This window comes from Borostomias antarcticus (assembly GCF_949987555.1).
Source record: "Borostomias antarcticus genome assembly, chromosome: 17".
Classification (NCBI taxonomy): domain Eukaryota; kingdom Metazoa; phylum Chordata; class Actinopteri; order Stomiiformes; family Stomiidae; genus Borostomias; species Borostomias antarcticus.
Genome location: NC_140250.1, coordinates 3,220,374 through 3,235,373, shown reverse-complemented (window position 1 = coordinate 3,235,373; position 15,000 = coordinate 3,220,374). Strand labels below are relative to the sequence as shown.

The window sequence follows — 15,000 nt, the reverse complement described above, 5'->3', positions numbered from 1 at the left end:
GCCCCGTTCTTTCCTAGACTTATTCCACACGGGCGATCTGCCGTTTGCAAAAACAAAATACCTTAGTCAGTTTGTTGGCCTCGTCATAAATCACCGGCCAATTTGTCTTTCAGCGCTGTCCTTTGGGGGAAATACCACCACATCAAGTAGAAGTACTGTCCTCAGTGACCTTTAAAAAAAAAAAAAGTAAAGTAAAGACCGCCACCCATGAAATCCCCCCTGAACCTGACTCCTGTCAATCAGATCCTAACTACTGTGGAGGGAGCAAGGAGGGAAGCCATCGTTTCCCATCGCTGAAGAGGGCGGAAATCCCGGCGGGTTTAGCAAATCGTGTTTACAAGAGCCGGGGCTTTTTCAGAGGCTTTGTGGGGAGAGTGGGTCAGTCCCTGCCTTGGCTGGGACCCATAAAACGGCTTCATTCCTCTCCTGCTGATCCTCTGGGGCTGGCTGGTGTTCCTGCTCTGCAGGCCCTGGCTGTCTTCCTGAGGTACCGCCGCTCGCTGTGTAGGAGCGATAGCCTAGCGCAAAACTACCGCTTCAGGGGCCTGTTTTACTGCCCCCCGGGGGGCTGGTCGGGGCAGCAACTGTGTTGTTTTGTGCGGTCCGTGTTTGTCAACAGTGCCCGGTTGCCTTGCCCCACATATTCATCTAGTTGGCTCCCTCCGGTCTCGAAATAGCCCCTCGCTTGGCGAGCGTTGCTGGCAAACGCACCGACTGTGCTCTGCGTGTGTGTGTGTGTGTGTGTGTGCGTGTGTGAGCATGTGTGGGCCAGGGAAGACGAAGAATGGGACAGGGTTCTGTGAATGAATGACCAATGTAGGTTAGCAGCCAGAGACAGTAGCCCGGAGAGAGAGCTGGAGTGGTGTACGCCTGCTCGAAAATTGACAGTTATAACCTTTTAACAGTGCGTGAGTTGTCAACATTGTAAATAATGAGTTATTAAGTCTAATCTTCGCCTATAGGTTTAAGTGACCCACTACTGCGGTTTCGCCTTCATTTCCTGCCGTGATTGATCGTCACGGCAACGCCTCTAATAGCATTACCTACCGTCAGGGGAGAGGGTTCGCTTGTGATTACCGCCTTTAGACTGGAGAGCCCTCAGGGCCAGCATTCTAGAACATTCCGACAGAACATTCTCTCTCTCTCTCCCTCCGGGAGAAAGGATTACCCTCACCCCGACTGAATCAGTGCCTCGCGCCCAAGTCGGAATGTTCTGGAATAAGAGGGACAGGCCTCGGAGTTCCACAGGACGTCGATTGGGTTCTTTCGCGGCGCCGGCGCGTAGCTCCGGAGGTAGATCCTTCCTAAAAGTGGGCCCAAGCGTCCTTCTCCCTGAACCACAAATCTCTCGCTCTCAGCAAGAAGGTCCTGGGTTCGATTCTTGTTCGGGACGCCCGGGACTTTCTGTGTGGAGTTTTGCATGTTCTCCCCGTGTTCGCAAGGGTTTCCCCCCTTCAAGAAATCGGGATTGGTCTCCAGGATGGGACCATGCACGCGTCTACTGTCTGCTCCCAGCGGCCCTAAATGCATGTGTGTGTGTGTGTGTGTGTGTGTGTGTGTGTGTGTGTGTGTGTCTGTCACCATTTGTCGCCCATTGCACCTGTGCTAGTGTGTGGTGTGACGAATCAAGTTTTCTTCTTCTCTTCATCTGCAGGGGGTGGTTGGAGATGGAAGATGTGGTATTATGTGAGCTGTGTGAATGCGTACTGTACTGTACAGTATGGACACGTGCCGTGTGAACAGGATTCTGGGAGTTTTCAGTAGAGGGTCTTTCAGATCGGGGCGTTGTTACCAAGCGGCACCTGCTCCTAACGATGGCCCTTAAGTCGCTCCACTGCCTTAAGACTAATTTATACTCAGTCGAGTCAAGTGTCGCAGACAAATGTCTGTAGACAGAAAAAAAATGTCGACCGACATTTTGCATTTATACTTCAGCGAAGTGTCTGATCACCTCCATGGCAACTTGCAGACGCGTGGCTGATTGATCCATGGCAACGAACGTGCCTTTTATCTAGCTATCCAATCACAGCCCTGCGATGAAAGTGATGGCGTCTGCAACATTAGAAAGTTTGGCAGTTGCAAGACACAAAAAAGTATAGACAGTGACATCATTTCTGTCTGTCGACACTTTCAAAAGTGTCGTACGACGAAGTATAAATTGGCCTTTAGTCTGATATTAGTCAGAGTTGTCAACGCGTTACACTCCGTTGACATCTTCGGTTTGACATTGCTTCCACTCTAACCGATGTCCATGGACGAGGGAGATTCGGTATTAACGTCATCGCTGATGCGTAGCCGATCAAAAGACTTACAGATTCCTGAACCCACGCCAGGTTCGAGCGCTGGAACGTCTTTTTTCCCCCAAAGCACCCGATCGGGTTTCCACCCCGTCTCACGCGAGATCCTTCTCCCTCCCCGGGGGGAATGCGTTAGCTCCCGGAGAGGAACGTTCAGCTCCCCCCGTGACATTTCTAAACACGTCATTCGAGCAAGTCCGGACCCGGACCTCGGGTCGCCAGGGGCGACGGCAGCATTCTGTGCCCCCGTTATCCCGTCCCCCCAAACCACCCCCCCCCTCCCGCCCCTTCGTGTGCCCCCGGCCCCTCCTGAGATCACACACCTGTCTTTCACCCTCTCGCCTTTTTTTCGTCCTCCACTCTGTTTCTGTCGTCCGTCTCCCTTTCCCCTCCTCCGCCGCCCGCCCCGCTCTCGTTCGCCCTCCCTCTCCGTGTTCTCCCTCTCTTCTACCCCCTTCCCCTCCGCTCCTCGTCCTCCACATCCCTCCTTCTCTGAGCAGATGGCCGCCTCTCTCACAGGTGAGCCCCGTCCGCCCCCGGCATGGGAAAGTCAGTGTCTTCGAAACTTCAATACCCATAAATCCCTGACCCATTGCCAGGTCAGTGAGAACAGCCACAGGGTCAGTGTGGGAGTTGAAGTTCAGGGAAGTCAATAGATTATCTAGACGGATAGTTGGTGCCCTAAGGCAAGGTGTCAGGATTTAAGATGTTTACCCCCGTTACGTTGTGTACATCGTCCACTCCGAGTGCTCCTTCCTGTAGGGGGCGGAGCCAAGAACTCCAGGTCTCATGATTAATTCACTTATATAATGCATTTTATGTATTCTGTAACTTAATTACCTCCGCGACAGCGCAGGGCGAGAGGTAATGTTTTCGGTGGCGCATGTGCGTGCGTTTGTTTGTTAGCAGGATTACGCGAAAACTACTTGACCGATTTTCACGAAACTCGGTGGAAGGGTGTAGCATGAGCCAACTTAGAACACATTCAATTTCTGTGCTCTCTGAGCACCCTTTCTAGTTTTTATGATATTTTAATTTTATTTTCAAGTGGGTTTTGTCTTCCTTCTTATTTTACATTATGGCATTCCATCCGTTTTTATGTTCTTTGTACATATTTTATGTGTATCCCTCGGTAATATAATTTCTTTAAAGTAAAGATATTAATACAAATATTGGAAAGATGCTATACAAACAAAGTTAATGATAATAATAATATTAGTATTAAGTATTATTATTATCATTATTATTATTATTATTATTATTATAAAGGGAAAGTGGTGGTGACCTTGTGACCAGCAGAGGTCAACTGGTTATCTGCTTCGAGGGCTGGAGGTGTTTTAGAATGACTGTGACAGATAAGAATGACTGATTATATTGACGCTAACGGTTCGGAGGTCAGTTTTTACAACTAGAGGAAGCAACACCTCTACTGAGCCTCGAGCCTTAAAGACTACGGATCCAGATGATGAAGAGCCAGCTGTAGCTCGGGGCACATCACTGCGCTAAACCTCCACGTCGCTCCATCACTTCGAATCACCTCATGTGAGAAGAGGGTTGATAGTTTTACGGGGAGAGCGTGGGGTTGGGTCGGTGGGTTCGAGGCAGGGGGGGGTGGGCGGGGGTCACCTCTCCTCAGGAGGCGCACTGTACGATGACCTTCCTTCGGGGGAACGGACGGCCAGATGTTCCCTAGGGAGAGAGAGGGAGGGAGAGGGAGAGAGAGGGAGAGGGAGGGAGAGGGAGAGAGAGGGATGATGGGACACATCTGGCTGATCAGAGACCAAAACCCTGGGTGTTCCTCACCAAACACATCCCTTCATCTCCTCACCTCCCTCGTTGCCATGTTCGATCTCTCCATCACACGTGATGTGACGGATGACCGTTCATCTCTCTCTCTCTCTCTCTCTCTCTCTCTCTCTCTCTCTCTCTGCATGTGGCCTGGAAGGACGAAGCGGCTGCCTTTCCCACCCTCCCTCTCTCTCTTTATCCTTCTCTCCCTCTTTCTCTCTCTCTCTGTCTCTCTCTAACAGTGGCCAAAGAACTTTCATTACAATAAATCCATGAAATATGAAGTGGGTAAGGATTAGGTTTACTTGACATTAGAATGGATTAAGTTCCTGTCAAAAAGGAATTCGGTTCTCCTACACACGGCGCCCCGAAACAGCTCTGTGGGAAACTTCCAGAACCGCACCACAACTTTAGATTGAAGATCAAATGGTCGTAAACAGACTCAACACACTGTCGTTTCAAATGGACACCGGGATGACAAACTGTAATTTCCTGGAAGCGATCTCTGGTTTCTAAAGGCTAGATGCCAGAAGTGTAGCAAGCGCACTTTCTCTTCGATACGTAATGCGTAAATAACGAAAGAAGTGATGGAAGACTTGATCCCGGCCATAACTCACCCTCTTTTTACGATCAGTTAAACGAGTGAGCCACCTTTTCATCTCCCTCATCCCTCATCCTTTCGCTCCCTCCTCCCCGCGTTCCCATGACGATCTCACACTGAGCTTATTGTTCACATTCCCAACACCGCACTTCCAAGATGGCCGTACCCTCCGCTTCCTGTTCGCTGGCTAGCATCTGCCATGTTTGGACTGGGGAGGTCATTGCGTGTGTGTGGTGCCATTATGGGCTCGCGAAGCCCCTCGCTAGTTTATAGTAAGTTTAGGCTCTGTCTCTAGGCTGTTTACGTATTCTGGGACAGAAACGACTGTTGGCTGACAGAACCCAGTTGGTCTGTCTCTTGTTCTCCTGTTCCGAACATATACAGTATTTTCTAAGAAATCTTGTCATACAGTATGTTCTCTCATCTTTTAAGATGAAGTAAGAATATTTTAGTAAGTCAGAATATTATAGTTTTTCCACACTACTTTATTTCACATAGCTACATGGCTAGCTCTCAATGGAGGTCAGGTAGATACGTCTCCAACGGAGCAGCTCCGAACAGAAGCTGTCTATTACTGTACCTTGCTTGCGTGTACTCACGCTGACCTTGTACTGTCACCCAGCATTCCATTCCTTCCATCCATTCAACCCTCTCCTGAATGAGGTCAGAGGTTAACCCAGGGGGGTTAGGGTGAACCTTGGCTTCAAAAGCAACATTTCTTCATTTTCCCCGTCTTCAAGAGAACAAAATCTGTTTGTCTTCCTCTGAAGTGTGTGTGTTTGTGTTTGTGTACCCGCGAGCTTTTCTGCCCTCGCCAACACGCTGGGCTTTATGAGTAATTGACCCAAGGCAGGAGGGCTCGTTACTGATTGGCTTGCGGGTTAAAGAGGAAAGTTTTACGACCGACCCGTTATTGGTTAACAGAGTTAAACGGACTGTTTAGCTCAGCTAACTTCCCCTGCGTGACAACAGTATGTAACAGTGTTTTTGTAAAACAGACTTTTAACTCCACTCTCTTTAACCTCCCGTTGTCGGCCACTGTGTGGAACGTGGGATCAAACAGGACCAGCCACTGGGGTCCGGCCCCACCTTGACTCTCACTCTCCGGTGACCCGTAATGGCCGCCCCCCATGGGAGACTTCACCTCCAGTTTCCCTCTAGCCAGTGTTGATTGAGCCAGCCCCCCCCCCCCCAACCGCCCTCAGTGGAGCACTTAACCTCCTGGTTTCCATCAGTTTATATCTCAATGAAATGGCCGCCCTCACACACACACACAGTTTCCCCCCAGCCCTGGTGCTGATAGGAGGTTTCCTGTGGTGAAGAGGGAGCTGAGAGGGTGAACTGCGGGCAGCCTGTTGCGCCATGAAACCTCAGAGGTCCCAGCTGTGCTATGCTATGTGCTCTACGCTACGCTAACAATATGCTACGCTACCACATTAGCGCTCCCTTTGGTGCGATGCTACCTTACGATACCATAGGCTACGCCTTAACCCTGACACATTAACAGTCGCTGGAGTGTGTCTGACGCAGGCCACACACAGCTATGGGGAAAACGGTAAACCACATTGATGTTTAGCCAACAACACTGGCACCTTGCTAGCTAAGACCAGTCACTGTTCAGTTAGCGATAGTGTCCAGTCTTGTAGAGTCAATCAGCCAAAGAGAACATTGATTTCCTGTCATGTATTCTATCTCTGACCTGCAGACAGAACACAAACCAGTAAAAATACACACACATACTGTACACACACACACACACACACACACACACACACACACACACACACACACACACACACACACACACACACTGTCTCCCTCTAGTCTCTATCTTTCTGTCTTTGCATGTGGTTAGTTTACTCGAGTCTGTCCATTGTAGTAGGGCCTAAGTAACATTACTACAGTACATGTTTACAATGCATGGTTTACATCAAGCCATGCTTGGACAACAGTGACAGTATGGTGCATGTAGGTTAGTTGTGACAGCTGCGAGGGCATACTGTTAACCCTGTTTATGCATGTTTATAAGCACAAATCACATGTAACACAGTGCAGATGTGTGCTGGTTGGTTATACAAGCGAGGGGCCGTACAGTGACGCATGGAAGTTCTATGGAGAAACCGCCTTTCCCATGAAGGGCATTCCGGAATGTTCTGAGGATCTAGAATGTTCAAACTGAAGCCTACAGATGTAGATTCTTTGCGAGTACAACCTGAGTTTATAGACTTTGCTGTGTATTTTTAAAATATTTTGTACAGTATATGCTGTGTATCTGTATTCTATATATATTTATATATACACAGTATATATTATCTACAGGTATTTATGTACGTATCTATCATCTATCTATCTACTCTTAGTGCAAACCTCGAGGCTAGTCTGGTTCTGAATCAACTTGTTCTAAAAGTAAGATGGCAGCCAACAGATCCTTTATCTACTGGTATTTTTACCTATAGCCTACTGGATCCTCCCTCCTTGTCTGGCTCCTTTAACCGCTATCACTCTATAATCTCTCTCTTTCTCTCTCTCTCTCTCTCTCTCTCTCTCTCTCTCTCTCTATCTCTCCTTCTAGCCGATATCTCCCTCCATCTCTCCCAGCCCGTACAAGCAGGGGCAGCTCCCCGCTATCATTGATCCATATCAGTTCAACACCTAAACCAACTTGAGATTCCTCCTAAAATCCTAATGGATTTAAACGATGCTTATCTGAGAACCTTTCATAGTAGATGTACTATAACACAATAGACGCAACTGTAGTGCTGCTTCTCTCAGTTCTCTCTCTATTCCCCTCTCTCTCTCTCTCTCTCTCTCTCTCTCTCTCCCTCTCTCTCTCTCTCTGTCTCTCTCTGAGTGCTGCCTAGCCCAGGTAGGCGATCTCTCTGCATACAGTTACCATCCTTGATAGCTTCTTGGCACGCTGCGGAGTACGGAGAGTGTTGTTGACTGAACATAACCTGCTGGGTGTTTCTGTTCCTGGGTATGAGGGAGAAGGATTTATGAAAGGACTTGGAGAGATGTACAAAACAACAAGGGTTTTAACTTAACCTGAATTATTATTTATAATAATAATAATAACTATTATTATTATTAGTTTATTCAAAGAGTCCCAGTCGAGGATTTTAAGGAGACTGAAACAGGCTCTAGGTTCCAGGTTCTAGGTTCTAGGTTCTAGGTTCTAGGTTCTAGGTTCTAGGTGCGTACGCCGGCCCTCGAAGCCCAGTGTGGGGGACAGACCTCTGGCCCTGACCAGAATCCCACCATGCTGTCTGTCTTCCAGCCCCTCACCCAACCCAACCCATGTCCCTCCCTCCCTCCCTCTTTCCCTCTGTCCCTCTCTCTCTCTTTCTCCCAGCTGTCTCCCTTCCACACACACCTCGCCCTTCATCCCCCACCTCCCCTCCCCTCCATCCCTCCTTCTCTCCTTCCCTCCTTCCCTCTGTCAGTCTCTCCTCGCGACCGGCCGGCTTCCTTGACGGGCCTGTGTGATATTGCTCCGGTCTTTCATGTCCGGCCTTCACACCCGCCGGGCAACTTTCTCCGCCGCATATCTCCGGCAAGCGGGGGGGGCGGAGCCGGACGGGAGACGCCTTTTTTTTTGGGCGAAAGATTTGCCCGCCTTCCTCCCCCCGCCTCCTCCGCACGACGGATCCGACGCGAAGAGGGACCGGCGTCGGTCGCGCGGAGAGGCGGCGGCGTTTTCGTCTGATTACGTCAGATCAGAGATTGCGGGATTAGAACGCACAAACCCGGCCGGAATAATGTTTTTTGAGAGGAATTATTTCATAATTACTACTTTATCTTTATATACCCTCGTAAAACATGCCATTAACCCCCGTACTGCACGCAAGCAATGACAACGCAGTGCAACTGTATCTCAACCGGTCGAACCGGCGCTACTCAAAGTAGCCCTGTTTGAAGCGTTAAGGTGGACCCCCCCCCCCCCCCCCCTCCCCTCCCAGAACACCATCGGTCTCCATTAACGGTAAGGTGGACTTATCTCCCCCTCCTCGTCCGCCCCCGGACCCCCTTGGGGAGGCCTCCCTGGTTCCCCTCACACTCACACACCAGCGGAGAGCTGAGACGAGCATTGATGCCTCGGTCTGGGAATGTCTCACTGTACAGTACGTGATGACGTGGAGTTACAGTGTTGTACAGTAGGTTTACCTTCACAGCCTGACCCCACAGTAGAATATACGAATAAAATATACTAATATGATATATATATATGGCCAACTCTCTCTCTCTCTCTCTCTCTCTCTCTCTCCTCCCTCGTTTTGTCATCTTTCTCATTCGGAAACGTGAGCAATCAGCCCCATAGTAACGTAATGTGTGCGCTGTTGCTGTTTACAGAACTTGGCACTCGGAAGACAGGCGTCACGCTAGCCCCGGCGTGGGGGGAACGTCGGGTCCGGTAACTCGCACTTCACCAGCGGTCGACACCCCGCCGGGCGGCGTGACTCATCGGGTGACGGGACTGACCGACCGGCCTCGCCCGTCTTCCATCCTTCTCTCTCTCTCTCTCTCTCTCTCTCTCTCTCTCCACCCCTCTCTCCCGGGGTCTGAAACAGGCCCGCCTGACGCCCGACGGTTTAATGCGCATCCTTATTTATATCCCCCCTAGAAACACCCTGGCGTCTATAAACGATGCTTTGTCTGCAATAGTATTTATAAACTTAGACCTGCCACACACTCTCAGCCAGACGTAGAACACGCGGTGGTTTTGATGCCCCGTTTACCTCATCTCACACACACACACACACACACACATGCACACACACACGCCAGAGATCGCAGCCTCATCTCTTTGAGGTCCCAAACGTTTGTTATTGAGATCTCCCCAACTTCTATAAACTGTCTGCTCTCTCTGTCTCTGACTCTCTCTACCCCCTCTCTCTCTCTCTGTCTCTCTCTCTCTCTCTCTCTCTCTCTCCCTCTCTCTCCTCATCCTCTTCCAGGAACTGCAGTGCCGTAAAGGTTGACCCGAGCGCGTCTTGTTTGGAGGAGCTTAGGTCCGTCCGTGGCGCCGAGCGTCCGGTGGCGCGGCCACCCCGTAAACAAGCGTACACAAATAAAGTTGGATCGAATCCAGCCGATGGGCGACGCGAGAGGGAGGTGGGGAGGGGAGGGGGGGGGGGGGCGCACGGGAGGTTGGAGGAGGGGCGGGGCTAAGAAGAGATGGTGGGGGGGGGTTGAGATTCTGATCCCTATCTCCACCTAGGGCTACAGGCTGACAGCTGCGGAGGGGGAGGAATGCGAGGAGGACAAAAGACGAAGAGGGAGGGGGGGCGGGGGGGGGGGGGGGGGGGGGGATCGCAGGTAGCGGAGCGGGACGACGCTTGGACTTGTTACCCGCGGCCCTGATATTTGTCTTACTTACCCCCCTCCTCCTCCTCCCCCCCCGCCCGCACAACCCTACCTGTCTCTCCCGGAGGGCGGGGGCCACGGATTGACGTGCCCGGTGGAGCGCGAACGCGCCCTCGCCCCCTCCCTCCGTCCGACCCTCCGCTTCTACCCCCGCCCGCGCCGCCGAAAAGGCGTTTAACGGACTCCCGTCTTTCCGAGGTGAAGTCGTCGTTTTCCACGGTTTCCTGGTCGCGGTCGTAACACGCGGTCGGGGTCGGGGGGACGAGAATTGACAAGTTCGGCCCGAAATGGCGGCTCCCAGTATCGGCGGTTGTTTTTTTGGACCCGGTCGCTGTTAACGGCTGCCAAAAATTCAGTTGGGATCTCATGATCGCGTTGCCCGAATGGCAGGCGGAAAATATTCTGTTATAATGCGTACGTACAGTAGCTGGACTAAGACCATAGTCCGGTCAATTTCCTGGCGGTCCCGCGTATCGACAGAGATAGAGAGAGAGATGGAGAGATAGAGATGTAGAGAGAGAGAGAGGGGGCTGTCTCCAGACCGTCCGAGCTGGTATCCAAGGCTGGTGTTGGGGGCTATTTTGGCCGCTCCGTTCCCCTAGCTACGCCGGCGTTAGCCTGGCTAGCCCCTGGTCAACACCGAGAAGCTAGTCACCTGCTGACCCCCTGACCTCTCTTTTTACAGCGCGCATGCTTCTTTGCAGGGCCACTGCAGGATGCGTGCTCGCACACACACACACACACACACACACACACACACACACACTCGGAATCACATGCACACAGACACAGGCACACATACTGTAGACACACACCTTACACTGAGCTGAAATGGAGGGAGTCAGTCCATACAGTCTCTCACACACACACACACACACACACACACACACACACACACACACACACACACACACACACACACACACACACACACACACACACACACACACACACACTCTCCTCTCTCTCTCTCCCTCTCACACTCTGTCTCCCTCTCACTCTATCAATCTCTCTCTGTCTCTTTCTGTCTCTCTCTATCAATCTCTCTCTCTGTCTCTCTCCCCCTCTCTCTCACGCTCCCTCTCTCTCTCTGTCTCTCTCCCGCTCTATCAATCTCTTCTTTATACATTCAGATACCCGGTGGAGGCCAGTGACAGTTTTAGGGTCGGGGGGATATTTAAAACACCCCCGACAGACTGCTATAATTATTCTGTTCTTATTTAAAAGGGGAAAGGGGGATCGGACCCGGCTCCAGTTAAAGACAAGTGTCGGGTTCACCGCTGAGTCATTCAGGGAAAAGAGAGAGAGAGAGAGAGAGAGAGAGAGAGAGGGGTAGAGAGAGAGGGGTAGAAAGAGAGAGAGAGAGAGGGTGAGGGGTAGAGAGAGAGGGGTAGAAAGAGAGAGAGAGGGGGGGGAGAGAGGGAGAGAGAGAGAGGGAGAGAGAGAGAGGAGGGTAGAGAGAGAGAGGGAGAGAGAGAGAGAGAGAGACAGAGAGAGAGAGAGGTAGAGAGAGAGAGAGAGAGAGAGAGAGACAGTGGAAGCTAAAGGGCTGGGTGGTTTTGATGATCAGATAGAGGCTCTTATGGTCTTATGGTCGCTCACACACACCGGGGCGCCACCAGGGATTTTGGGCCCCATGAAAAGACAGGACCCCGGGCCCCACCAGCGGGGTAGGTTTGATTTGACCTTTGGGACGACATAATAAGCGGGGGTCCTCCCCTAAGACATTTTCCGCGTCACACTTAATTTCGCTGCATTCCGGTGGATTTTTGTGCATCGATTTGAAACTTTTCTGAGAGAGAGGAGGAGGGAGACTCTGACTAAATATTCAGCGGTAGGAGAGTACAGTGCAACGTCTGACATTTACATTGCAAAATGCAATAAGTGGCACCATTACTTCTACTGTAGGAGCAGCGAATAAGTAGCGAAAAGCCCCCACAAGCTTAGTCTGCGCTGAAACATGTCTGTATAGCAACCCAGGCCTTTGTCTGTTGTCCACACACACACACACACACACACACGCAAACACACACATTCTTACCCTATAGGGGTGTAGCTGGAAGGAGCCGATCCCTCATATTGTCAGTTGGGTAAAAACAGAGCAGGAAGAATATGAAGCATTAACAGCCCATTAGTCTGCTTCTGTAGGAGGTACCACTCACACACACACACACACACACACACACACACACACACACACACACACACGTACTTAAACACACACACACTGACAAACTGATGAGGGACAGGATGGTATTTGACATGGGGCTACAGCGTGTGAAAGCTCCACCATGTAGGGGCTTGTGTGTGTGTGTGTGTGTGTGTCTGTGTGTGTTTGTGTGTGCCATACCGATAGCTAAACTGCTCTGGAATACCATAAACCCAATAGGCCATGATCGTTCAACGATGCACACACACACACACACACACACACAACCTCGGAAACCCCCCAGGGACCTCCAATAGTAAACCCTTCATCACTTCTAATGTATCTATCATATCTGTGACATTCCGCTGTCCCTACGCAGTGAAACATTATTTTAGGCGCCCGAGAGGAAAATTATGTATGTGTGTGTGCGTGATTGTGTGTGTGTGTGTGTGTCTGGGCTCACCTCACCAGGAAGCCTCATACAGCTGTGTGGTGATTACATTTCGAATGCTTTGAACACTCGAGGGTTTCCCGAGTTCAGCGTCTCCCTTCGCACGCCACGGTTCTCCCACACTCCCCCGTCACCCTCTCCCCCGCTGCGGCTCAGGAGGTAGAGCGGGTCGTCCAGCGACCGCAGGGTCGGCGGTTCGAATCCCGCCTCCTCCCGTCCACATGTTGAAGTGTCTTTGGGTGAGACGCCGAACCCCGAATTGCTCTCAATGAGCAGGCTAGTCAACGGCAGACCCATGAGAGTTCTTTCGTTGGTATCCTACGTAAGCTACGCTAACTACGTAACTGCATGGTACCCTACGTAAGCTACTGTACGCTAACTACGTAACTGCGTGCTGCAGATCTCTCTATGGGTCTGGGACACTTCATGCAAAAATCCGGTGTTCAAATCCTGGCAATTCATTGGTAGCGCCAGAATCCTGGCGACACCAATCAGTAAAGACTTTCGCAATCAGGCGTTCCCACCCATAGATATGCCCCGCCCATCTAACCTGGGCTAGCGTCTCTCATTTGCTGCTACGACCCGTCACTCTTCAGAATACCAGCTTGGCCGGTGAAGTGGCAGAGACTCTGTTATGTTGTAGCATGAGAGACTATGAGCAGGGTGGCGCCTTGCATGGCAGCTGCCGCCATTGGTGTGTGAATGGGTGTGAATGGGTGAATGAGAAGCCATTGTAAAGCGCTCTGGATAAATGGTAAATGGACTGTACTTATATAGCGCTTTTCCACCTTAGCGGCACTCAAAGCGCTTTACAATGGCCTCTCATTCACCCATTCACACACACGGTAGCTGCCATGTAAGGTGCTAACCTGCTCATTGGGAGCAATTTGGGGTTAGGTGTCTTGCTCAAGGACACTTCGACATGTGGACAGTCGGAGCTGGGATTCGAACCGCTCACCCTTCAATCATTGAACGACCCACTCTACCAACTGAGCTACAGGCGCCCCCATAATAAAAGCGCCATACAAGTGCAGTCCATTTACCATTTGACTGTTTCTGCCCATCACACACTCCTGCGTCACATACTCTGTATCTCTGCACTTGTGAGTTCTACAGTAGTAGTACTTTGGCTTCTCTTCGTTAAATGCAAATATTGTAAGTCGCTCTGGATAAAAGCGTCAGCTAAATGACCGTAATGTAATCTCTCCATCAATCCATCAAGCATTCAAGGCGCGTTTGATTTGGATCAAAGTTGCCACTTTTCCAGACTGTCCCATGGGTCTCATTGTAGCAGGTGAACTAAACCAAGCGCACCCCTACTTACAGTACAGTATATGGTACTTATGGCTGGGCCTGCATTGGGGGTTGTTTGATTCATCACACACTCTGACCCGGGATCCGTTCACCTCAGGTCAGTCTCACCTGTGAGCGTCTGACAGCTGGGATAAGATCTGACCTGGGGTCGGCGTTTAGAAGTGAACGCTGTCCTGCTGCTTGCTCCGTCAAAGGACCCGTGTGGTTTCCCTGACAGCGGACTGATTGATGAACAGTGATTGGCTCTTTGGATTCCGGTGCCGTCGCCCGGGCTTGACCAATCGGGGGTCAATGTACGACTTGGAACAACAAGCAAGAGCCAGCTGCAGTGACAACGAACGAGAGCAAACAGCAAAGACCCTGTAAAGAGGCCCAAGTGTGTGGGTGTGTGTGTGTGTGTGTGTTTGTGTGTGTGTATGTGTGTGTGCACCCGTGTGTATTCCACTCTCCTCATGCAGGTATCTCCTGTTTACCTTACCTATAAGGGGCCTCTTCTCTTTCTCCTTCCCTCTCCTCCTCTCTCTCTATCTCTATCTCTCTCTCTCTCTCTCTCTCTCTCTCTCCCTCTCTCTCTCCCTCTCTCTATCTCTCTCTCTCTATCTCTCTCTCTCTCTCTCTCTCTTCCTCTCTCTCCCTCTCTCTCTCTATCTCTATCTCTCCCTCTCTCCCTCTCTCTCTCTCTCTCTCTCTCCCTCTCTCTCTCTCTCTCTCTCTCTCTCTATCTCTCTCTCTCAGGGTATCAGATGTGCTCAGGGTACTTATCCTCCATGAAACAACCAGGGCTAAGAAGGATTTTCACTCCAGTCCCTCAAACCTCCCCCCAGGGTTGAAAGAAGGAGGAGGGGGGGGGGGGGGCGAGAAAAAAGAGGGAGAATCTCCCTTCTTCAGTTCTCAGCTGTGGCAGACGGGGAGACAGGGATGGGATTGGGAGCACCTTCAGCCACAGGCTCACCCCCCCCCCAAGTGTGAGGGGAGCGGTTCAGGCGCTCCTTGAGCCATCAAACTGAACATCAAGCCCCCCCCCCCCCCCCCCCCC

At 51.1% G+C, this 15,000-nt stretch overlaps 1 protein-coding gene across 1 annotated transcript in view; it reads left to right on the top strand.

Moving 5' to 3' along the window:
* Positions 1–12,871: 12,871 nt before the first annotated feature.
* Positions 12,872–15,000, top strand: part of col4a6 (collagen, type IV, alpha 6) — a gene marked incomplete at both ends in the record, with an annotated part of 35,511 nt that continues 33,382 nt past the window's right edge. Inside the window, one exon of the mRNA XM_084451614.1 lies at positions 12,872–12,889. Coding sequence (XP_084307740.1) covers positions 12,872–12,889 — 18 coding nt within the window. The remainder of the gene's footprint in view (positions 12,890–15,000) is intronic.